This window comes from Schistocerca gregaria, chromosome 3 (genome assembly GCF_023897955.1).
Source record: "Schistocerca gregaria isolate iqSchGreg1 chromosome 3, iqSchGreg1.2, whole genome shotgun sequence".
NCBI lineage: Eukaryota > Metazoa > Arthropoda > Insecta > Orthoptera > Acrididae > Schistocerca > Schistocerca gregaria.
Window position 1 is genome coordinate 183,247,366 of NC_064922.1, and position 27,070 is coordinate 183,274,435.

At 45.4% G+C, this 27,070-nt stretch overlaps 1 protein-coding gene across 2 annotated transcripts in view; it reads left to right on the forward strand.

Annotated features, from left to right (window-relative positions):
* Positions 1-241: 241 nt before the first annotated feature.
* LOC126355139 (alanine aminotransferase 1-like) overlaps positions 242-27,070 on the forward strand; it is a 76,539-nt gene continuing 49,710 nt past the window's right edge. The window contains exon 1 of one of the 2 annotated variants that reach the window (XM_050005325.1): positions 242-879. In XM_050005325.1, the coding sequence (XP_049861282.1) occupies positions 589-879 (291 nt within the window). In that variant the 5' untranslated portion in view covers positions 242-588. The remainder of the gene's footprint in view (positions 880-27,070) is intronic. The other variant, XM_050005326.1, reaches the window with a different exon arrangement.

Here is a 27,070-nt window from a genome sequence, read left to right on the forward strand (position 1 = left end):
GCACGGCGAACATAGGAAGAGCGAGAGACGTTTGGCGCCATTTTTCTGCCGAAGCTAACCAACCAATCACGGGCAACTTCACCTATGGGCACTCACTCTGTATACAGGCTCTCTAGTATTGTATCGCTCATGTTGCGATCTAGGAGGGCGCAACATGAACAGCAGCCAAAAACCGCAGGCCAGCTGGTTGGCAAGTATGAAGGCGAGGTCAGTGTGCGGAACGATAGACTAGCGCTTTATCAACGACCCTCCGACCTGAAAGCATTCGGACAGTCGGCGAACGCACAGCTAGTCGTAGGAGATTCGTTCTTCAAACGGGCTTTAGAGTAGTGGACCTGGCGCGTTCGTTTACCGGTTGAGCTGTTGCTGCGTTGTTTCTCCATCATTGTGCGTGCTTCTATGAATTCTGTACTAAGCTGATCGGACAGTTACTAGTAATCGTGGCTGTACTTCGGCTCTTATCTAAAGCCTTATATAACATTATGTAGCGCACGACACGGTCTACAATTCACTGTTCAGCTAGATTCCTTACTCTTGATCTCGGTAATTTCGAATTAGCGAACACACATTGAAATTTCAAGAGCAGCCATGGCAGGAAGCAGTGTTTTTCACTCTGTGCGGATCCTTATTGGACGCAACGCCATGCCGATAAATGAACGTGTGAACGTTGCTGCCATACCGTTTATGGACACCGTACGAATTTCCCCTTATTTATCTCGCACTGTGGTAACGGTCAACAACTCGAGCGGGCATCGTCCTAGCAAGCGAGCGAAGAGTGTGACGTTGGAAACACTCAACCCGTGCATAAAAGAGATGCAGTATGCGGTTAGGGGACTACTCGAGAATCGTGCTTCGGAGATCGAAAAGGAACTGGAAAAGGTAAGATGACAGCTGCGGATTGCTGTTTCTTCTACGTATATATAATAATCATATATGGGCTAGTGTTTTTGTTAAAATCGTAGAAAGTTTTATGTATTTGTTTCACTCAACAGTATAACAAGTGACAAACAAGAAGCAGACTGGTACTACAGATGTGTGTCACTTATGACTTTCTGCGAGTGCGCAGTGCGACTGACTCACTCTCATTGCTTGTGTATCAGCTTACACTTTTGTTTTTGTGAAAGACTGCAGTTTATCGCAGTTGCCATCGTATAAAAGCCGCCAGGTCTGTTTTGTTATTTTGCCTTAGCTGACTTAATTCGCAATTTTGTAGTGCAGTTTTGCAGCACCCCCAGTTCCACAGCTGTAGTGTGAACTCTCATTTGTCTGCCTGCCCTTATGCACTGCTGATAGTAATTACTTGATTATACAGCGGTGTATGCTTTTGTTTCTGAGAGAGAGGTAGAGAGGTTAGTGTATCGTTGTTACCGTCATCTGCAAGATACCAGGACTCGTTTTTTACGGCTTGAATGTGATTATTTGTAGCGTAGATCGAGATCTACGTGAGGTTGGCGACTCTAGCTTGTGCTGACAGACTCATATATAGTGCAGCCCGAGTCTTAAGACAACTGCGAGAATGTTAATACCATTTTCCATTATTGACTGCCTACTTGCGTCCAGATCCTGCAGTACTTGCAAAACCTCACGTTCCCACTGCACCGTTGTTGAATTTATTTTCGCGGAACCGCCCATACTATGAGGGCATTCCGTATAATTATCTCCACAACGAAGATTCCTTGTTAAGGTGAAGTCGTAATAACATTCATCATAAAAAGTGTCCAAGTGATTTATATATCGATAATAGAAAGGCCTGTATGCGGCAAAAGCGATAAGTGAGATAAGGGCTGTCTACACAAAACGAATAATTTGTACAAGTTTGTCAGCAGTATCAAGTTAAACATTGTACACGAACTAATTCCTATCGTCCGTCACACCAACTAAGATTCCGTGTTTCGGACAAATTCATTATTTTTTTTCCCCAACAGGTGCCTCTAAAACGCTTCAGCCATTATTCACTGTATTTCAGTACACACTACTGGCCATTAAAATTGCTACACCAAGAAGAAATGCAGATGAAAACGGGTATTCATTGGACAAATATATTATACTACGAGTAGAACTGACATGTGATTACATTTTCATGCAATTTGGCTGCATAGATCCTGAAAAATCAGTACCCAGAACAACCACCTCTGGCCATAATAGCGGCCTTGATACGCCTGGGCATTGAGTCAAACGGAGCTGGGATGGCGTGTACAGGTACAGCTGCCCATGCAGCTTCGACACGATACTACAATTCATCAAGAGTAGTGACTGGCATATTGTGACGAGCTAGTTGCTCGGCCACCATTGACCAGACGTTTTCAGTTGGTGAGATACATGGAGAATGTGCTGGCCAGGGCAGCAGTCGAACATTTTCTGTATCCAGAAAGGCCCATATAGGACCTGCAACATGAGGTCGTGCATTATCCTGCTGAAACGTATGGTTTCGCAGGGATCGAATGAAGGGTAGAGCCACGGGTCGTAACACATTTGAAATGTAACGTCCACTGTTCAAAGTGCCGCCAATGCGAAGAAGAGCTGGCCGAGAGGTGTCACCAATGGCACCCCATACCATCACACCAGGTGATACGCCTGTATGGCGATGACGAATACACGCTTCCAATGTGCGTTCACCGCGATGTCGCCAAACACGGTTGCGACCATCATGATGCTGTAAACAGAACCTGGATTCATCCGAAAAAATGACGTTTTGCCATTCGTGCATCTATGTTCGTGATTGAGTACACCATCGCAGACGTCCTGTCTGTGATGCTGCGTCAAGGGTAGTCGCAGCCATGGTCTCCGAGCTGATAGTCCATGTTGCTGCAAACATCGTCGAACTGTTCGTGCAGATGGTTGTTGAACGCAAACGTCCCGATCTGTTGGCTCAGGGATCGAGACGTGGCTGCACGATCCGTTACAGCCATGCGGATAAGATGCCTGTCATCTCGACTGCTAGTGATACGAGGCCATTGGGATCCAGCACGGCGTTCCGTATTACCCTTCTGAACCCACCAATGCCATATTCTGCTAACAGTCATTGAATCTCGTCCAACGTGAGCAGCAATGTTGCGATACGATAAACCTCAAACGCGACAGGCTACAATAATCCGACCTTTATCTAAGTCGGAAACGTGATGGAACGCATTTCTGCTCCTTACACGAGGCATCACAACAACGTTTGACCACGCAACGCCGGTCAACTGCTGTTTGTGTATGAGAAATCGGCTTGAAATTTTCCTCAAGTCAGCACGTTGTAGGTGTCGCCACTATCGCCTACCTTGTGTGAATGCTCTGAAAAGCTAATAATTTGCATATCACAGCATCTTCTTCCTGTCGGTTAAATTTCGCGTCATCTTCGTGGTGTAGCAATTTTAATGGCCAGTAGTGTAAATAGCACAAAACTGCTTTATACATTAATGACTGGCTGGCCGGAGTAGCCGAGCGGTTCTAGGCGCTACAGTCCGGAACCGCGTGACCGATACGGTCGCAGGTTTGTATCATACCTCGGGCATGGATGTGTGTGATGTCCTTAGTTCTGTTGAAGTAGTTCTACGTTCTATCGGACTGATAGCATCAAAAGTTGTCCCATAGTGCTCAGAGCCATTTGAACCATCGATGACAGAAATGTCAACATGTGACAGAAGCAGAGAATTAACTCGGTATAAATTATTACTGCGTATTAGCTTGTTTGCAGACGGTCTGCATAATATCTCTCCGAAGTTGGATTCTACAACACTAATATTGGGGCTGCTGTTACGTTAAATGTAAATGTCGTGTGATTAGGGCCTCCCGTCGGGTACAAGTCTTTCGATTTGAAGGCACTTCGGCGGGTTGCATGTCGATGGGGATGATATGACGATGATTAGGACAAAACAACAACCAGTCCCTGAGCGGAGAAAATCTCTGACCCAGCCGGGAATCGAATCTTGGCCCTTAGGAGTGACATTCTGTCTCGCTGACCACACAACTACGGGGGCGGACTGCTGTTGCGTTAAATAGACTATTTACATCCCCGGGTTCGAAACGAAAACATGTTACGTCATTAGCTTTACAAGTCAGCCAGAGGCGTCAGCTGTTCCGCCAGCTTATCTGCCATTGGTCGCTCGCGACAAGTATTATCAACAGACACAGCGAAGCTACGAGCGTGGTCGCCTCCTCATAAATTTCTGTTATAAATGCATAGGGATAGTGTTTGATTTGTGCCGACATAAGGGGACATGCCCGCTCTCTGGAAACTGCCACAGGCTGGCACAGAATACAGGCTGCAGCGTCCTAGGGGTACCTATAGTGAAGGCATGAAATGTCTTTGCAGTTGCGAATATGCATAACCATCAACTTATAATGGAAAGACGACAATGAAAATTTGTGCCTGAGTGGGTCTCGAACCCGGATTTCTCGCTTATCGCGAGCCGAGGCCTTACCATTAGCCTATCCGAGCACACTTCACGGCCAGATCAAAACTTCCATTCGCCGCCAACCATGTATCTACAACTTGCACTCTTACATCCATTATGTACGAATATATTACCGTACAGTAGAGGCATTTTAACTGAAAGTCGCCTGTCCGGTGTAGACGAATAAATACGATATTGCAGTGCTTGTGTTGTTTAGAATTACGATACAATGTTCTTCGGACAAACATGCATGCATGTGAAAGCCGTGACACCCCTCGTTCTTGTGTTTTCTGTCGCACATGATCCCAAATCTCTCGGGCAGAAGGCGAACATAGACAGTAATTAACAGCACTACGATGATCGAAATAGTGGTACTGTGCTCAGCAGTGAAACATTATGAAGTTAGTATCCACTCAGTCACGGTCCAGACAGGAACTCAGATTGTAGCAAAGCAAAATCAGAAATGCTGAACTCGGTTTTCAAATGTTCGTCCACAACTGAAAACCCAGGAGAACTGTTCCAATTTAATACTCGTATCGCTAAAAATAAGTGTCAGTGTCAGTGGCGTTAAGGAACAGCTGACATCGTTAAAACTGAACAAAGCTCTAGGGTTTGACGGAACCTCCGTCAGATTCTGTACTGCATTTTCGGCTGAGTTAGCTCTTCTTTTAACTATAACCTAGCGTAGATTCCCAGAACAAAAAGCAGTTCCCAATAGTTGGAAGAGAGCCCAGTTCTCGCCCATCTACAATGTTAGTAACAGAAATGGTCCACAAAATTACTGTGAAATAGCCTTCGCATCGATTTGTCGTAGAACCTTAGAATATATTCCGAGCTAAAATGTAACGATATCACTTGAACAAAATGTCCTCGTATGCCAAACAACATAGACTCCGAAAACATAGACCTTGTGAAACCGAACTCCCACTTTTCTCAAATGACGTCCTGAAAGCAGTGGATCAAGGTAGTCACGTAGATGACTTTGGAAAAGCATTTGACCCACATGCTCTTAGTATCGAAAGTATGATTATATGGGGTGTCAACTGAAATTTGTGGTCGGATTGAGGATTTTTTGGTAGGCATGACATAGCAAACTGTCTTGAATGGAGAATCATCGACAGACGTAGAAGCAACATTGCGCGTGGCCTGGGGGAAATATGTTGGGTCACTGGCTGTTCATGTTGCACATAGGTGACAAGACATGAGATAGCGATATTCACATGTACAGACAAAGATAGAATCGCGAACACAAACACGACAGTGCGTTCGTGGAGCTGCCTTTTGTACTCAAGTGATTCATGTGTAAAGATTTCCGACATGATTATGGCCGCATGACGCGAATTAACAGACTGTGATCGCGGAATGGTAGTGGAGCAAGACGCGTGGGACATTCCATTTCGGAAATCGCTAGGGAATTCAATATTCCGAGATCCATCGTGTCAAAAGGGTGCCGAAAATATAAATTTTCAGGCATTATCTCTCACCAGAAACAACACAGTGGACGACGTCATTCACTTAACGGTCGAGAGCGTTTGCGTGGAGTTATCAGGGTTAGCAGACAAGCAACACTGCGCGAAACAATCGCAGAAATCGATGTCGCACGTAACGACGAACGTATCCGTTAGGACAGTACGGCGACATCTGGCGTTATAGGGCTATGATAACAGAGACCTCTACTTCTACATATCTACATATGTACTCCGCTAGCCACCAAGCGGTGTGTGGCGGAGGGTACAATTCGCGCTAAAGTCAAATTCCCCCCAACTCCGTTCCACTCGCGGATCGCGCGAGAGAAAAACGACTGTCTGAACGCCTCAGTACGAGCTCTAATTTCCCTTATCTTTGGATGGTGATCATTGCGTGATTTGAAAGTTGGTGGTAATAATATATGCTGTACATTCTCGGCGAAGATTGGAATTTAGTGAACAGCCCCTTCTGCTTATCGCGCCGTCTATCTGCAAGAGTGTCCCACTTCAAACTTTCTATGAGATTTGTAACGCTCTCGCGATGGCTAAATGTACCAGTCACGAATCTTGTCGCTCTTCTTTGGACCTTCTCAGTCTCTTGAATCAGACCCAACTGGTAAGGGTGCCACGTAGACGAACAATACTCCAAGACTAGACGAGCCAACGTGTTGTAAGCTATTTCCTTTGTGGAAGGACTGCATCGCTTCAGAATTCTACCAATAAATCGCAATCTAGAGTTCGCCTAACCCGTTACTTGTGTAATCTGATCATTTGAGATCATTTCGAATAGTCACACCCAAGTACTTGACGGACGTTACCGCTTCCAAAGACTGGGCATTTATTTTGTACTGATACATTAATGGGGATTTTCGTCTTGTTATACGCGGTAGGTTACATTTACTGATATTGAGAGCTGACTGTCAGTCATTATACCTCGCTCATTTTCTGCAAAACCTCATTGATGTGTTCACAACTTCTCTGTGATACTACTTTCCTGTAGACTAGAGCATCATCGGCAAACTGTCTAATGCCGCTGTCAATACCATCAACTAGATCGTTTATGTAAATCGTAAAAAGCAGAGGACCTATTACGCTGCCCTGGGACACATCTGAAGTTACTTGTTTCTGTTGAAGTCACCCCATTCAGGACGACATACTGCTCTCTGTCTATTAGAAAACTTTCTATCCAACGGCATATGTCATCGGATAGACCGTAAGCGCGCACTTTTTGGAGCAAGCGTCAGTGCGGAACTGAGTCGAACGCCTTTCGAAAGTCGAGAAATACGGCATTAACCTGGGAGCCGGTGTCTAGAGCCCGTTGTGTATCATGCACAAAGATGGCCAGCTGTATCTCGCATGACCGCTGTTTCCTAAAACCGTGCTTGTTTCTGAGCTTCTCAGAGTCTAGGAAGGTCATTATGTCTGTTAAGGGGAAGGCCTCAGACACGGCCAACCTATTCGGCGCAGATTTTGTAGGTCGCTTGTGTACAACCTAAAACGAAGGAATCTAAGATATTTTGGGTCATCACCCCCGAGTTTTTGAGAAAATCACCCCTAAAGGTTATGACGACCGATCGACTCAAAGTTGGCAGGATCGATAAATAATTGTAAATAGAGAATTTTTCATCACCAGGTATGGGGTCCGAAAACGCATACTTTTCCAGAACTCGAGGTAAGAAACTTTTACAACTGCCGCGCCTGTATTCACATGGTCAACGCTTTTCGCCGACAGCACCGATAGCGCAACGGCCAAGGTAACCTCAGTCAGCTGTTAGCAGCGGTGGGGCGAGGTCGCCGTGCCTGTGTCCCCCTGTTAGCGCACCGCGCGCGCCAGTGTTTACTGTTTACCTTCCGCTGCGGCGAGTGTCACGCGTCCGTGTCTCGGTAGTGCCATGGCGCACTCGTATCGCAAGTCCACAATTAAGATCACATTTCAAGCGGACTACGCAAGGCCTCGAGCACTTGACATTGAACGTTTCATCCGAGAAGAACTTCATATTGCACCTCAACACATCATTGGGATCCACTTTTCTATAACCCAAGTGTCGTCTACATAAAAATGATGAATGAAGTGGCGTGCACTGATGTTGTGTGCCGACACGCTCATGGACTTAAATTTAAACATTCTGATTATCACATAGGAACAGTCACGATCGACCACGCTGATTCAGGCCTTCGCACTCTGAGGGTCTTTGAGCTGCCATTCTAAGTCCCGCCGGATGTTTTGATGACAGCTTTCAAACCGTACGGCAACGTGCTAAGCCACTTGGCTGAAAAATGGCAAACGTTTGAGACGTACCCCGTCTTAAATGGAGTGAGACAAATTAAGACTGAACTGACGAAGCATGTGCCATCCTATCTAGCAATTGGCGGCTGCAGAGCCATTGTCATGTCAGGAACGACATGTCCGATCGGCCTGCATTCAACGCCGACTGACTCAGACACCGGTTGGTGAAGTTCCAACCCCAGCGACGCCTACTTCACTCCCCATCACGTATGCAGCGGCTGCAAGCGCAACAGCTGTTCCTGCCCAGGATCGTAACACCATATTGCAGTCAGTGGTCGATGACAGTGTGGCGGACAGCATATCCCCCTCTACGGCGTCATCGGCAGACTTGCCTCAAGACGGTGATCAATTGTGCCACCAAGACGAGCCTAAAGAGAAGATGGAAGTAGAAACTAAAATTGTCCCGACCTCTGCCTTCCTACCAATGGAGACCGCATCAGATGATTGTCGCCCGCACTCTGACACAGAACAACATGTCCGGAAACAACGGTCCCCTCGAAAACGCAAGAAACGGCGCCATACGCCATCCGATGATTGCCTGCTTCGGATGTGTGACCCAAACGAAATCCGGCGTCGGACGACGCTCAGGACTCTACCACCACAACTCAACCTTCCCATCACGATGCTACGGCGGATACAATTTCTGAGCCTCGGTCTGACAACATCACTTCTGCTACTGAACATACGCGCAAGCGCTCTACTGGCAGCACTAATCAACAGTTACCAATTGCTGATTCTTGGACGGATAATGTCGAGGATGAGCCACAGCACCAGGAATATGCCGAAGGTAGAGATGTTCCCTCGGCTGTACCCAGCACCAGCCAACAGCAGTGACTACGGCTGTATCGTCAGCCTCTTGAGGCCGCCCCTGCCTTCCACACCTGGCCCCCTACACAACCCTGTTGCCGACCTGGCTGACCAAACATACCGTCTAGCGACGATTAACATCAACAACATACGTGCCCGACATAAACTAGCGATGCTACAGGATCTACTCAACGCAGCAGACATCGACATTGCGCTCCTTCAAGGGACTCTATGGCTGCCAGACTTGGGTCTCACATGCGTCTGCCAATGGCAGTGGTGTGGCGATCCTCCTCCGCGAAGGTATATCCGCAGAAGACGTCATGTATCTCCCTGACGCCAAGGCATGGCTCTTACTATCCAAGGGGTCAAACTTATTAACATCTATGCACTGTCAGGATCTGGTCGGCGTCGCGTACGATCCACCTTTTTCGCTCATACAATCACGCCCCTCTTTATGGGCCGTCAGGACGCCTTGATAATGGGAGGGGACTTCAACTGTAGCCAAGCACCTAAGGATCAGTTACCACATTATTCTCCCTGCGCAGAACTTACGACAATTATAAATAATCTTCAATTGGTGGACTCGTGGGAACATGTTTGTGGCGATCGGCCCGGATTTACTCACTACACCAGCCATTCCTCCAGCCGCATCGACCGGATTTACATCTCGCGCTCCATAGCTGTGGGGACAAGAGCTGCCGAAGTTTGGCCCACAGCTTTTTCTGACCACGAGGCCTACATCTGCGCTATTACCCTCGGCCGCCAGAAGATATGGCACAGCCATGGTCCTTGGAAGTTGAACGTCGCCCACCTAGCTTCTCAGGAATGCCGCCGTCTTATAGGGAACACGTGGGACTCTTGTAGCCGCCGGCGTGGCACCTAACGGTCTACACTGTCGTGGTGGTTACTCTGCGCCAAGCCAGCCCTCCGGAAGACCTTGATAGGCTACGGCCGAGATGCTGCAGCATGGAAGAGACATACCATGGACTTTTACTACAGCATCTTAAGGGAATGTGCAACACTACCGTACTCACCTGCACGGCAGGTGACGGTGAACCGTGCCAAGGCACAGATCATCAGATTAATACGTTGCCACCTTGAGGGTGCGATCGTCAGAGCGCGCACTCAAGACAGAGTGGCCCAGGAAGAACCATCCATGTACCACGTCATTGCAGAACGACGGCGCCGACGCAGGACACTGATCCAAGCTATCACGACGGAAGACGGACGACATCTTGATACCCATCGCGACATAGGAAACGCCCTTCATGCTCACTACACTAGGCTGTACTCGGAACATCGACATCCCGCAGAGGTGATCGCCGAAGTCTCTCAACTCACTTATGGCTCGATCTCTCCGACAGCGGCGGCGGATTTGACTGCAGATGTAACGGAAGAGGAAATCATTAAAGCAATACAGGCTGGGGCTGCTCATAAGTCCCCGGGACCTGATGGCCTTCCTCTGGAATTTTACCGGACGTATCAACAATTGCTGGTACCAGCGTGGACTGATATTTGCCGCGATCTTATGTCTCCCACGACGCAGATACCTGGGGCCTTCCTAGAAGGACTGATTGTGCCTATACACAAACCACGAGGCGGATCCAGGATCAGTGAATATCGGCCCTTGACCTTACTCAACAGTGACTTGAAGATTTTCACCCGGCTTCTGGCGGCACGCCTAAAGCGATCAGTACGATGTGTTGTGTCGCAGGACCAGGCATCGTTAGGTGGTGACCATAATATTCGCACTGCATTGTGCCGATATAGGGATATGATCGCGCTAGCCAAAGCTCGCCAACTGCCAGGAGTTTTGGCCTCACTCGACTTTAGCCAGGCCTTTGACAGAGTCGACCACACATTTTTGATGGAGGTACTGCGACACATGGGGTATCCGGACGTCATAGTTAATGTACTGATGCGTCTCCTACGCGGCCCGACGTCCAAGGTGTTATATAATGGCCGTCTTACGCCGCCGATACAGATCCAGCGATCGGTGCGACAAGGCTGCCCTCTTTCGCCGATATTGTATGTCCTCATCTTGGAACCACTACTCTGCGGCCTCCGACAACGCCTGACTGGGATGTCCCTTGGTGGACATATTTTTTGCTGCACTGCCTATGCGGATGATCTGGTACTCCTTCTTCGCAATAATGACGATGTTCGTGCAGCACTGGCGTGAGTGGCGACCAACGGCGCGGCATCGGGGAACCATCTCAGTCTCCACAAATCACTCGCTCTGTCTATAGGCAGAGGCCTACCCGACGAGAGCGTCGCACCGCTACGAATCAGTGACACAATCCGCTGCCTTGGCATTGATTTCACATCTGACATGAAGCGTTCAACAGCCCTTAACTACAGACGTTTATTGAATCAGATGAGAGCAGGTATAAGTGACCACCGTCTGAGACATCTAGACCTCCTGCAACGGACACGATATGCTGACGTCTATTTGGCGTCATGTATCCCCCATTTTGCACAGATACTCCCCATACCACCTACCCTGGCTCACCGCATGTTGGCGGTGTTGGGATCCTTTGTTAATACGGGCATGTTATTTAAGATTCGTTACGAGTCCCTAACCCTCCCGAGGAGCAGAGGGGGTTTAGGCCTTCGTCATGTTCAGAACAGAGCGAAGGCCCTGTTCGTCAGCTGTCACCTGCAACTGTGGCGACGAAGTCCGACGTGCCTCACAAGTCTCTTACTGGAAGCCTTACGACCAATCTCACTCGCACCCCCTGTGATGATATCGGACATCCCTGCACCTTTCTTCTACATTAGCCAATTCTTCCTTGAATTAAGCTACATCCGCACTGCACTACTACCCACACGCTTGATGATGACGAGGGCGATATATGCTGCCATGCAAATGAACATGACGCCGAATTTGATTGAAAGCAAACACCCCAATACAAAGTGGCGCGCTGTGTGGCAGGCAGTGAATGCCAACACCCTTGATACTGAGGTGCAATCTGCATGGTACGTAACTGTTAATGGGAAACAGTTGTGCCAGTCCCGCCTACATCACATCCACCTCGCTGATTCCCCCTTGTGTGCCACATGCCAAGTGATTGACACAGATGAACATCGTTTCGAATGCGGGTCGGCAAAGGATGTATGGTATTTGGTGCTTCAGATATAGGCTTTTCTCACACGCACGACTCCCGATAGGATAACTACCCGATCACTTCTTTTCCCCGATAAGATTTATTTCCCAAGAGCAAAAACGAACTCTGTGACGTGGATCAGCGGCCACGCTGTTCACTACCTCTTCGGTAATGGCAAAAAGACAGTACCCGATTTTTGGTATTACCTCAACGAACGACATTGTGCGATCGTCAAGAACCCTAAATATAAGCAATATTTTTTTTTAATTTCCTTTGGAGCGCATTCCATAATCCGCCTCGCAGCTGGATTATCGATGACATGAGAAGATAACCACAGCACCCGTTCCCAGTTCCTTTTTTTTTTTATGAGATTGAAGAAACAACGGAAACAACACAGCAACGAGAAGACAGTCATCGAAAAATTCGCAGCGGGCTGTAGTATGGAGCATCCTTTGTCGTAACGGGACGGCTTCATATTATTCTGTTTATGTAGCCGAAGAGGAACGGCCTTCCTTTTATCCATTTGTATAAAAATAAAATGAAAAAAAAATGTAACTGGCTGCGAATTTCGAAGAAACGTAGTGGAAGCTATTCTTTTGGTTTGTATTTTTCCACATCTCAATTGATAGAGATAGGAGGGTTAAGAAGGTAAGTAAATCAACAAGGAATGATAATAAGGTAGGCAAATAAATTTCTCAAACCTTCCAGTCTCTGTTACGTGTCCTCACTTTTCTTCGAACAACTATATGGATGGTACTAGTCAATATAAAAATTTGAAACAAATATACTCACGGCACCAAGAGCATCTAATGAATGCAATCTTTCGACAGCTACACTGTTCCTTCGCTATGATATGACGAGGAGGCAACCGGGGCAACATAACTCTCCCCGCGTGCATTCTATCCCGTGCCTCGCTGGAAACAAGCGTCGCGCGGTTGCCTATCTGTGATCCCTCGTGAGGAAGTCGCAGCACTTTTATTTGGAGTTGTTTTCATGTGACAAGGCTATCAATTGAGATAGGGAAAAATACAAACGAAAAGAATAACATCCGCTAGGTTTCTTCAAGATACGAACCCGGGTTTTCCGATTCCCAGTCAGTTACCTTGGCCGTTGCGCTATTTTTTTTTTTTTTGTTTGTTAAATCTCATTTTGTTCGTTTTTTTGTTCGTTGTATCTGCTCTAGGCGGACGTCGAAAGACACCCGTTTCAGTTCGTTGGTCATCCAGTAGCTCAGTTTTTTTGTTTTGTTACAGAGGGCAGGTGGCCCTCTGACCGAACATGCTGAGCTACCGTCCCGGCAACTATTGGCGCTGTAGGCGACAGGCGTTAACCATGTGGGTACACACGCGGCAGTTGTAAAAGTTTCTTACCTCGATTTCTGGAAAAGTATGCGTTTTGGGACCGCATACCTCGTGATGAAAAATGCTCTATTTACAATTATTTATCGATCCTGCCAACTTTGAGTCGATCGGTCGTCATAACTTTTAGGGGTGATGTTCTCAAAAACGCGGGGGTGTTGACCCAAAATATCTTAGATTCCTTCGTTTTTGGCTGTACACAGGCGACCTACCAAATCTGAGCCGAATCGGTTGGCCGTGTCTGATGCCTTCCCCTTGTGAGCACAAAATATGTTTCATGATTCTACAACAAATCCATGTCAATGAAATTGGCCGGTAATTATGTGCATCCGATTTTCTACCTCTTTTATAGATTACTATGACCTGGGCCTTCTTCCACTCCCGTGGAACTTTCATCTGTTCCAATGATCTCTGATAGATTATGGATATGAATGGTGCTATATTTGTAGCATAGTCAGCATAAAATGTTACGGGAATACCGTCTGGGCCAGATGCCGCTTTGGTGTCTAAGCATTTTAACTGTTTTACTGTCCCAGATACAGTAAACACCATGGCAGCCATCCTTGCGTTTGTTCGATAATTGAAAGGGGGAATGGTGCTGCAGTCCTCTACCGCAAACGAGCTAGGTTTAGAATTTCTGCCTTCTGTTTATCATCGCGAGTGTCTTTCCTAAGAGCACAGTATCGCCTGCAGCGCCTCTCCTGGGCTTCTGAGCATATAGGTTGGAACATAGACGACTGGAAAACAGTGGCCTAGTCAAATGGTTCCCGATTTCAGTAGGTAAGAGCTGGTGGTAGGGTTCGAGTGTCGCTCCGACCCCGAACCCTTGGACCCAAGTTGTCAAGAAGGCACTGTACAAGCTGGTGGTGGCTTCATAATAGTGTGGGCTGTGTTTACAATGGGCCGGGTCCTCTGGTCCAGCTGAAGCGAGCACTGACTGGAAATTGTTATGTTCAGCTACTTGGAGACCATTTGTAGCCATTCATGGACTTCATGTTCCCAAATTAGGATGGAATTTTAATGGACTACAGTGCGCCAGGTCACAGGGCTCCAGTTGTTCCCCGACTAGTTTGAAGTAATTTTGGACAATTTGAGCGAATTATTTGGTTGGACACTCAGATCGGCCAACAATATTCCCGTCGGACAGTTACGAGAAATAATCGGGAAGTGAATACATGAACAGAATCCTGTACCGCAACACTTCCGCAATTATGGCCGGCTATAGAGGTAGCATGGCTCAGTATTTCTGCAGCGGTCTTCCAGCGACTTGTTAAGTCCATGCCACGTCGATTTACTGCCTTATGCCGGGAAAAAGGAGGTACAGTACGATATTAGGAGGTATCCCATGGCTTTTGTTAGCACTGTGTACACTAATTACCTTGCGGGCGATACTGATAGTAATTTTTGAAAATGATGCAATTATGTATAAAGGAGCACTTTCTGAAAGAAGCTGTATAAATATTCAGTCAGATCTTGACACTATTTCAAAGTGGCACCAAGATTAGCAGCTTGCTTTAAAAATACATAAATGTAAAATTGTGCACGTAACAAAACAAAAAAACTGTAGTATCCCATGACTATAATACCAATGAGTCACATATGGAATCAGCCAACGTGTTCAAACACCTGGGTGTAACACTTTGTAGAGATAAGATATAGAATAATCACATAGGCTCAGTTATTAGTAGAAAGGCGGTACACTTTAGTTTATTGGTAGGATAATAGCGAAGTGCAATTAGTTTACAAAGGAGATCGCTTACAAATCACTCGCACGACCCGTCCTAGAATATTGCTCAAGTGTGTGGGACCCGTACCAAATAGGACAGACAGCAGATACTGAACGTGTACAGACGAGGTCAGCATTGCTACAGATTTCAATGCTGGACCATGAACATGTATCAACGTGTGAATCATCATCGATATGGGCTTTCGGAGCCGAAGGTCCACTCTTGTACCCTTGATTATTGTACGACACAAAGCTTTACTCCTCGCCAGGGCCCGTCAACACCGACATTGGACTGTTGATAACTGGAAACATGCTGCCTGGTCGGACGAGTCTCGTTTCGGATTGTACCGAACGGATGGACGTGTACGGGTATGGAGACAACCTCATGAATCCATGGACTCTGCTTGTCAGCAGGAGACTGTTCAAGTTGGTGGAGGCGGTGTGTGACATGTGCAGTTGAAGTGGTATGGGACCTCTGATATGTCTGGAACTTCTCGGACTGGTGACACGCACGTAAGCATCCTGTCTAATCACCTGCATCCATTCATGTCCACTGTGCATTCCGACGGACTTGGGCAATCCCGGCAGGGCGATGCGACACCCCACACGTCCAAAATTGCTACACAATGGCTCCAGGAACACACTTCTGAGTTTAAACACTTCCGCTGGCCACCAAACACCCCAGACACGAAAATTATTGAGCATATCTGGGATGACTTGCAATATGCTGCTGAGAAGAGATCTCCATCTTCTCGTAGTCTTACGGATTTATGGATAGCCCTGCATAATTCATGGTGTCAGTTTCCTTCGGCACTACTTCAGACAAGGCCGATTCCATGCCACGTCGTGTTGCGCCACTTCTGCGTGCTCGCGGGGGCCCTACACGATATTAGACAGGTTTACCGGTTTCTTTGGCTGTTCGCTGTATATATATACGCCTAAGAACTAAGCCGGCCGCGGTGGTCTCGCGGTTCTAGGCGCGCAGTCCGGAACCGTGCGACTGCTACGGTCGCAGGTTCGAATCCTGCCTCGGGCATGGATGTGTGTGATGTCCTTAGGTTAGTTAGGTTTAAGTAGTTCTAAGTTCTAGGGGACTAATGACCACAGCAGTTGAGTCCCATAGTGCTCAGAGCCATTTGAACCATTTGAACCTAAGAACTAAAATGAATAAACCAAGAGCACGCATTGTCTGCAGGGGGAGCGAATGTTAAAACTAAGCTTTCGAAAACAGCCACAAGTCGCGCTTTGTATTTTTGGTTATGACCGGTTTGCTTTTCAAATGAGCAAGAGCATCAACAGAATATACAGTTTAAAGTTGTCTGAAAGTATTAAATAATGCCTTTACAGCTGGATGACAGCTCTAAAGATTGATTTGGCAGTACTATAGTACTTAAACTTACGTTTAAAAAAATGGCTCTGAGCACCATGGGACTCAACTGCTGTGGTCATCAGTCCCCTAGAACTTAGAACTACTTAAACCTAACGACATCACACACATTCGTGCCCGAGGCAGGATTCTAACCTGCGACCGTAGCAGTCGCACGGTTCCGGACTGAGCGCCTAGAACCGCGAGACCACCGCGGCCGGCAAACTTACGTTTAAAGTACGTTTATAGTAGAGTAGTAAATGTGACATTGACAGCGCCGAAGATGAAATTATTATGGTTATAATAAAAAAACTACAAAGTGTGACTTGTGGATGTTTTCGAAAAGTAATCACAATGAATAACCTTCACCAACTGAAGAATTATATGTAACTAGCTGTAGTTCCCGTCGTTATCAGGGATGTTTAACATATATGCCACACAAAGTGTTTCGCCCTGTGCTTTGTTGATACTCATAACGAATGCAAGCCACATGGGAAGTTGCAATCGCTTTAAATCGAAGGGCATATTTGAATGAGTGGCCATCAGCGAAATGCGACGAATGAATACATCCTCACCTTAACCATCATAAAAATCTCGATCTAGGCTTCCAGTTCTGACTTGTGCAAATATACACAAATTTCAAGTCAAAAGTTTAATGATGGGCATTACATCATAGATTATGCTTTGATTCCTTTTTAAATTAAAAATTATAGTAATATATCTGTAACACATAGTGTACCCAAAATCTAATTGTAAAACACATACTTTTATCATTTTAATGCACCTAATTTTCTGCGAGAAATACGTTTACTTTAAAAATATGTGCTTATGCTTAATGAATAGGGGAACATACCAAAGACTTCGCAGTTACGGAGTATCCTTAAATATATCGGTTATTATCAGTAGAAAAACAAAATCATTTTAGTTTTATATTTATTAACTGAAAATCTACACGTTCAGAAAACTACAGCAGAAGAGAGGTAATACTTTCATTCGGCTTTTCAAAAATACAAAAAACAGGAAAGCGCACTCTTTCGTTCACCTGGATTTAAGACTATGCAAAATATGCCCAAAAAGAATACATTTAGCAAATGTCACAGATGAATGCAGTATCACCCCCACATGAAGAGCACTGTTCGTGCCACCATCTCCCACATTCAATGCACTGGATCCAGTCCTCTGGAAACGCCGAACTCTATGTTCTCTAATCACAGCTTTCAGTATTTTCCTTAAAGTAAATTCCTTCGTACCAAGAGCAGCGGCAACCTAATTTGAAGAGATTCAGAAACAAAACCTATCATTCCGATTCCACAACACACTCAAGAAGTACAAATTTGCATTTATGCCCTAAAGAGAAAGCACGCACTCTTTGGGGACGTCATATGCGCGCTCTTTCGTACAGAGACAATTGTTCCAAGCGAAATGAACACGTCACATTTGCAAGACAGTCTTTCAAAATACAATCAAGAATTAAATGCTATTGCTCGTGTATTTTGTATATAACTTATGTAACAGAGGCGAGAACTTGACTAAGAAAGCTAAAAAGTGATTCTTATCTGTATCACTTCAGAAACACAGGATTTCTTCATACAACTTCTACGATGTGTTTTTGCTACCACTATGTCAGTGGCGAGCTAATCAGTTTAGTCAACTATCAGGAATACAAGCTGCGCTCTCTTTGGGACTGCTCACTCTTTGGTACATTTACCCTAAATGTTTAATACGTTTATTAATATTTTGTGCAATTTCATTACATATTATCAGTCAGCAGGGGTTGAATAAACCCCTGTTACTTGAAAAGTCCTACCGATTTAACAGTTTCTACATTGCAAGCTGCGAAATTTTCCTTTCACGAAAACACAATGAAAGTGTACTTTCAGCCAGCAAAGATATAATTTTACATAGCTCGAATAAAACTGTAAAATAAAATTCTTGTCGTAAAGCTTGATGGTACACAATGCTCTTCGTTTGTCCATCTGAAGGGTAAACACAGCTATCCGGCGTGCCGACTCTTGTGGAAGCCATGTGAAAATCGTGGCATGTCCAAGTTAATGATGCCGTACAAAGTGATTGACTCTGCGCCTTGTTGATAGTCACAGCAAATGCAATGCAGACGGGAAACTGCAATCACATGAAATCGAAGAGTGTCACCCCTGTTTCTATTAGACTGACGCTGTACTTTCAGAAGATCATAACTGCGTATCATCAGAATTATGGTCTAAATTTTGCTCGGAATCGATTTCTGGGGCTGATATCTTGCAAGTATGCCGTATCTCTTTAAAATTTGAGGTCAAGTTCGTCGTGTTTACTTGTAAGTTGGACTGAAGATTCGACGTGAAATCTTAACACTGTTGTTTTTGTTGTGGTCTTCAGCCCTGAGACTGGTTTGATGCAGCTCTCCATGCTACCCTATCCTGTGCAAGCTTCATCATCTCCCGAGTACTTAGTACAACCTACATCCTTCTGAATCTGCTTAGTGTATTCATCTTTTGGGCTCCCTCTACGATCTTTACCCTCCACGCTGTCCTCCAATTGTAAATGTGTGATCCCTTGATGCCTCAGAACATGTCCTACTAACCGGTCCTCTCTTTTTGTCACGTTGTGCCACAAACTCCTCTTCTCCCCAATTCTATTCAATACTTCATCATTAGTTATGTGATCTACCCATCTAATCTTCAGAATTCTTCTGTAGCACCACATTTCGGAAGCTTCTATTCTCTTCTTGTCCAAACTATTTATCGTACATGTTTCACTTCCATACATGTCTACACTCCACACAAATACTTTCAGAAACGACTTCTTCACACTTAAATCTATACTCAATGTTAACAAATTTGTCTTCTTCAGAAACGCTTTCCTTGCCATTGCCAGTCTACATTTTATATCTTCTCTACTTCGACCATCATCAGTTATTCTGATCCCCAAATAGCAAAACTCCTTTACTACTTTAAGTGTCTCATTTCCTAATCTAATTCCCTCAGCATCACCCGACTTAATTCGACTACATTCCATTATCCGCGTTTTGCTTTTGTTGATGTTCATCTTATGTCCTCCTTTCAAGACACTGTCCATTCCGTTCAATTGCTCTTCCAAGCCCTTTGCTGTCTCCGACAGAATTACAATGTCATCGGCGAACCTCAAAGTTTTTATTTCTTCTCCATGGACTTTAACGCCTACTCCGAATTTTTCTTTTGTTTCCTTTACTGCTTGCTCAATATACAGATTGAATAACAGCAGGAAGAGACTACAACCCGGTCTCACTCCCTTCCCAACCACTGCTTTCCTTTCGTGCCCCTGGACTCTTATAACTGCCATCTGGTTTCTGTACAAATTGAAAATAGCCCTTCGCTCCCTGTATTTTACCCCTGCCACCTTTAGAATTTGAAACAGAGCATTCCAGTAAACATTGTCCAAAGCTTTCTCTACGTCTACAAATGCTAGAAACATTATATGCCGCGTCCAACCGTCGTGAAATGGCACCGTCAATCTAACAAAGACGGCACAGAGATGGTTGGTGGATGGAGAAGGCACCACAGGCGACACTGTCCAGGCACTCCAGGCACTGATGCGTGGCAGTGCCAGAGTGACTATCAGGGAAGTTGCTCAGCAGTTGCGCATCTCAATAGGCAGTACACATTGCATCGTTCGAGATCGTCTGCAGTATAGAAAATTTCCCTGTCACTGACAGCTGTCACCTGCACACAAAGGCGCAAATTCTACGGCGTCTCTGGACGTCCTCGAGTGTTACTGCGTGCAAGGCAATAATTTTCTGCGCCGCACCATTATGGGCGATGAGACATGGGTCATCACTTCATACGTGCAACAAATAACACTAAGGTGACAAAAATTATGGGGATAACAATATGCACATGTACAGATGGCGGTGATATTGCGCATACAAGGTATATGAGGGAGGTGCACTGGTGGAGCTGTCATTTGTACCCAGGTTATTCAAGTGAAAAGGTTTCCGACGTGATTATGGCCGCTCGGAGGGAATTAACAGACTTTGAACGCGGAATGGTAGTTGGAGCTAGACGCATGGGACATTCCATTTCTGAATAGTTAGAGAATTCAGTATACTGAGATTCACAGCGTCAAGAGTGCTAAATTTCAGGTATTACCGCTCACCACGGCCACACGCGTCGCAGTGGCCGACGGTCTTCACTCACCGACCGAGAGCAGCGGCGTTTGTGTACAGTTGTCAGTGCTAACAGACAAGCAACACTGCGTGAAATAGCAGCAGAAGTCAATTTGAGACATGCGTCGAACGTACCTGTTAGAACTGTGCGACGAGATCGGTGTCAGTGGGCTGTGGCAGCAGACGACCGCCGCGAATTGCTTTTCCTAACAGTGCGATATCACCTGCAGCGCCTCTCCTGGACTCGTGAGCACATCAGCTGGAGCTCCAGATGACAGGTAAACCTTGGCCTGGCCGGATTAATTCAGACATCAGTTGGTAAGCCCTGATGGTAGGGTTCGAGTGTGGCACAGGCCCCATGAAGCCATAGCCCCAAGTTATCAACAAGGCACTGTGCAAGCTGATGGTGGCTCCATAATGGAGTGGGCTGTGTTTATATGGAATGGACTGGATTCTCTGATCCAAATGAACTGATCATTAAAACTAGCAATGATCGGCTACTTGGAGACCATTTGCAGCCATTCACGGACTACATGTTATGGATGATGGTTCAAATGGTTCTAAGCACTATGGGACATAACACTGTGCAAGCTGATGGTGGCTCCATAATGGAGTGGGCTGTGTTTATATGGGATGGACTGGATTCTCTGATCCAAATGAACTGATCATTAAAACTAGCAATGATCGGCTACTTGGAGACCATTTGCAGCCATTCACGGACTACATGTTATGGATGATGGTTCAAATGGTTCTAAGCACTATGGGACATAACATCTGAGGTCATCAGTTCTCAGAATTACTTAAACCTAGCTAACCCAAGGACATCACACACATCCATGCCCGAGGCAGGATTCGAACATGCGACCGTGGCAGCAGCGCGGTCCTGGACTGAAGCGCCTAGAATCGCTCGGCCACAGCGGCCGGCTGTTACGGATGATAATGCGCAGAGTCTCCAGGACACAATTGTTCATGATTGGTTTGAAGTCTACGCAACTCCTTAAAGAACAAGGGGCGTGGAAAACGAATCAAGGGTATTGTTCTCCTGCACGACAATGCAACGGCTCACACGGTGCGTACGACACAAGCTTTACTTCAACGTTTTACATTGGGGGTTTGGAGACATCTGCAATGCAGTTCAGATCTTGTGCCGTGCGATTTACATCTTTTCGGCAAAGTGAAAGGACATCAGAGATTTCCAATGATGAGGGCGTTGACACAGCGGTTCTCGAATGGCTCTGTGAGCAAGGAGCGAATTTCTATCGTCGAAGAATTGAACAATTGATAGAATGCTCCAGCTGCTATTCAGAGACTTGGTGACTATGTTGGAAAATAGTGTCCTGTATCTGTGTCACTTTGAAATGTAGAGCAGAGCCAGTAAAAGGTACCTGGCTAGCCATGATAACGTGTAACTTACTAGACAATAAAAGAGAACGAAATACTCATTTTTTTCCTAAAATAATATACCGTTTTGCATGTACAAATTGTAATGAGTCTGCTATGTCATTTAATATTCGTTTGCGTAGGTGAGCCAAACGTACTAAGAAGTTCGATTATACCGGTCCGTTTTTGGTTAGTCATTGTTCACGTGCAAAGTTTATTGAGAAGTATTGGGAAGCTTTCTAGCAGAATCGGAAGGAACGTCGCGAGCTATCGCATTGTGATTTGTTGTGTTCCGGTTGGGCTAAGGAAGTTATAGTCTGGTACAATGCGTCCTTTCAGTCTTCGAAGATGAGGAAACCACAATTGTATTTGTTTGGTAACAGAAAGATAGGCAAGTCAACATTGACTAAAAAAAATTTAGGCCGTAAACAAGAGGTGTATATGCCTTACTGATCCGAATTTGGATTTGAAGCTATAATTCATCAATACATTCAGCAATTTTGTTTGAGGAATTTGATTGGTGTAGATGGAAGCCTTATTCAGGCATTTTAGAGAGAACTGTTGAAGGTATGCCTGTAACAGTTAATGTTAAAAATAAACCAGGCCCAACAATTACTCGTTCTGGGTTCGTTATACAGGGTGATACAAAAAGGTACGGCCAAACTTCCAGGAAACATTCCTCACACACAAATAAAGAAAAGATGTTATGTGGACATGTGTCCGGAAACACTTAATTTCCATGTTAGAGCTCATTTTAGTTTCGTCAGTATGTACTGTACTTCCTCGATTCGCCGCCAGTTGGCCCAATGGAAGGAAGGTAAAGTTGACTTCGGTGCTTGTGTTGACATGCGACTCATTGCTCTACAGTACTAGCATCAAGCACATCAGTACGCAGCATCAACAGGTTAGTGTTCATCACGATCGGGGTTTTGCAGTCAGTGCAATGTTCACAAATGCGGAGTTGGCAGATGCCCATTTGATGTATGGATTAGTACGGGGCAATAGTCGTGGCGCGGTACGTTTGTATCGAGACGGATTTCCAGAACGAAGGTGTCCCGACAGGAAGACGTTCGAAGCAATTGATCGGCGTCTTAGGGAGCACGGAACATTCCAGCTTATGACTCACGACTGGGGAAGACCTAGAACGACGAGACGAGGACACCTTCAATGGACGAGGCAATTCTTCGTGCAGTTGACGATAACCCTAATGTCAGCGTCAGAGAAGTTGCTGCTGTACAAGGTAACGTTGACCACGTCACTGTATGGAGAGTGCTACGGGAGAACCAGTTGTTTCCGTACCATGTACAGCATGTGCAGGCTCTATCAGCAGCTGATTGGCCTCCACGGGTACACTTCTACGAATGGTTCATCCAGCAATGTGTCAATCCTCATTTCAGTGCAAATGTTCTCTTTACGGATGAGGCTTCATTCCAACGTGATCAAATTGTAAATTTTCACAATCAACATGTGTGGGCTGACGAAAATCCGCACGCAATTGTGCAATCACGTCATCAACACAGATTTTCTGTGAACGTTTGGGCAGGCATTGTTGGTTATGTCTTGATTGGGCCCCATGTTCTTCCACCTAAGCTCAATGGAGCACGTTATCATGATTTCATACGGGATACTCTACCTGTGCTGCTAGAGCATGTGCCTTTACAAGTGCGACACAACACGTTGTTCATGCACGATGGAGCTCCTGCACATTTCAGTGGAAGTGTTCGTACGCTTCTCAAAAACAGATTCGGTGAGCGATGGATTGGTAGAGGCGGACCAATTCCATGGCCTCCACGCTCTCCTCACCTCAACCCTCTTGACTTTCATTTATGGGGGCATTTGAAAGCTCTTGTCTACGCAATCCCGGTACGAAATGTAGAGACTCAGGGATTCCATGCGACGCAGGGTGGATGCATGTATCCTCGCTAACGGAGGACATTATGAACATTTCCTGTAACAAAGTGTTTGAAGTCACGCTGGTACGTTCTGTTGCTGTGCGTTTCCATTCGATGATTAATGTGATTTGAAGAGAAGTAATAAAGTGAGCTCTAACATGGAAAGTAAGTGTTTCCGGACACATGTCCACATAACATATTTTCTTTCTTTGTGTGTGAGGAATGTTTCCTGAAAGTGTGGCCGTACTTTTTTGTAACACCCTGTATTTGTGTCCAATGAAATGGCCCTCGGTGATGAGGCTCTTTTATCTCATCTAAATATTGTTCATGCTAATTGCCATATCGGGCATTGTTTGTCTGTGAAGGAGGAGATTGGCACTTCGTCGGCCCCGTGTAGTCCGGAGACGCTGGTATGGGAGATGTCGTCCGCTGAAGCGTCGTGTTATTCGCAGGAAGAGACTGTGGAGTCGTAGGAGGCCGCGTATAACATCGTCTATTACCCTGGGGAAGATGTGTCGTTGGTGAACGCAATTTGTGGAAACTATTAATGTTGATTTTAATCATGGTGGTAAAACTGCTAGTGTTGATGTAGAGCGGCAGCCAGTAAAAGGTACCCTGGGGAAGATGTGTCGTTGGTGAACGCAATTTGTGGAAACTATTAATGTTGATTTTAATCATGGTGGTAAAACCGCTAGTGTTGATGTAGAGCGGCAGCCAGTAAAAGGTACCTGGCCTGCCATGATAACGTGTAACTTACTGTTTGAACTCCTCTCGGATATGTCTAGACAATGAATGAGAACGAAATGCTCATTTTTTTCTAAAAGAATATACTGTTTTGCATGTACAAGAAAGAGGAAAATCTCATATAAGTGAGACCCGAATTTGGGTCAATAAGTACTAGATTTCGTTTGCAGTTCACATTTGTAGCCTACGTCTACGTTCATACTTGGAAGGTCTGTTCAAAAAATTCCAAAACTTTGTCTACAAAATTTTTCAACTCTTACATTTTACTTATTGTGCATGCTCTTCGAAATACTCCCCTCCACAGTCGATGCACCGATCCCAAAGCCGTTTCCACTTCCGAAAATAGTCTTGATATGCCTCTTGCTGGATCGGGCGAGGCGCTGTTTGCGAATGTTCTTTTATTTCGTCTACCGTTACAAATCTTGGTCCTTTCAAAGGGATTTTCAACTTTGGAAATACAAAAGGCTCCGCAGTAACAGGTGTAGAAGGTACAGATGATGAGGCAGCAGAGTTATTTCGTTCTTTGTGCAATAGTCACACACCAACAGAGGTGAATGTGCTGGTCCGTTATCGTTTTGCAAGAGCCATGAATGATCCCGCCAAATTTCAGGCTGCTTCTTGTCACATTTTCTCGTAGGCGTCGTAACACGTCCCGACAGTACCATCGATTAACAATGTGCCCCTGTGGCACCAATTCATGATGAACTAATCCTTCAAAGTCAAAGAAAAGTACCAGCATGGCTTTGGCGTTTGTCCTGATGATGTCTTTCTCGCCTTGGAGAACCTTTCCCGACCTACTGTGAATATTGAACCTTGGTTTCAACATCATAACCGCAGACTTACGACTCATCACCAGTTATGATTCTCTTAAGGAACATCTCGTTCTCATTTGCGCAATCCAAAAACTGTTCACAGACTGCAAGGCGAATTTCCTTCTGGTGTTGACTCGTGAGCCGTGGGACGAACTTGGTGGCAACACAATGCTTTACAAGATGCTGTGTCAGTGTTTCATAACATGATCCACCTAAAATGTTACATTCTTCTGCAATCTGTCGGATAGTGTGGCTTCTATTGGCACGCACAATTTCGCTGATTTCTTGACATGATCGTCGTCGGTAGACGTCGACGAGAGTGCTGAAGGAGGGTCATTTTAACTTCCGTTCACCCATTTCTAACCGTGTGAACCATTCGTAACGCTGAGTACGGCTTAAGTACTCAGCACCGTAGGCTTCCTGCATTTGGTGATCTCTGTTAAAGCTTTATTGTGTTTCAGGCAAAATTTAATGCAAGTGCGTTGCTCCTCTAACTCTACCGTCTCGAAATTCGCAAACTGCGCGACACAACGTTCTACTCAATAAGCACTGAACAGTACGTAACAGACACACAACAATGAAACTCCCGGCAGGTACACATTAAACACAGGCGTGTGCAGGGATTCAAACTGCATTTCGTTGCAACTCACCATTGGTGCGAAATTACGAATGTTCCGAAATTTTTTGAACAGACCTCGTACATAAGCCGACTTCCTTGACGTCATCTTTTTGTTCCTGTTTTGTCTTGAAATACTATATTAGGCATTATTTCTCATTTTGTGACCTTACTTTGTGTTTCAATCAATTAATTTATCTCAGTAAATATAAACACAGATATTCATAGGAAACATTTTGGTATTGGTTTTAACTTCCATGTCCCTTTGGTAGTGAGTAGTATTTGTTATTTGTAACGATTTAGTGAAGAATAGCTGTTTGGTGTGCTAATAAATCAGAGGAAGATACTGTTAAGATTACATTTTGACTTACTGAAGTATTAACAACAAAATAGTCTAAGTGTTGTTGAGATCTGACATACTGTATAAGAGTTTCTGGTAAAAGACTTATCAGACCCAGAATATATAAATATAGGCTCCCACAGGGGAGTGTATTAGTCCGAATCCTTATTCGTATTTACGATGGTGTCCAACATTAAAACAACAAACGGACATTTTGCAAGGTTGCAATTATTTTGCCACATAACACTGTAAACAAGAGATAGTAAAGTAGGAACAATGTGTAGGATACAGAACATAACTGCAACAAACATAACGGTAGATAAAAATGTTCTTCGTTTTTTCCAACCTAACAGGTTTGTGGACACATTCCGACAACTGGTTATGTGCTCAGTATGGGATGTTCAAATAGTTGAAATGGCTCTGAGCACTATAGGACTTAACATCTGAGGTCATCAGTCCCCTAGAACTTAGCACTACTTAAACCTAAATAACCTAAGGACATCACACACATCCATGCCCGAGGCAGGATTCGAACCTACGACTGTAGCGGTCGCGCGGTTCCAGACTGAAGCACCTAGAACCACTCGGCCACACCGGTCAGCTAGTATGAGGTGTGGCCACCTCTGGTGGGAGTACAGGCCTGAGAACGACG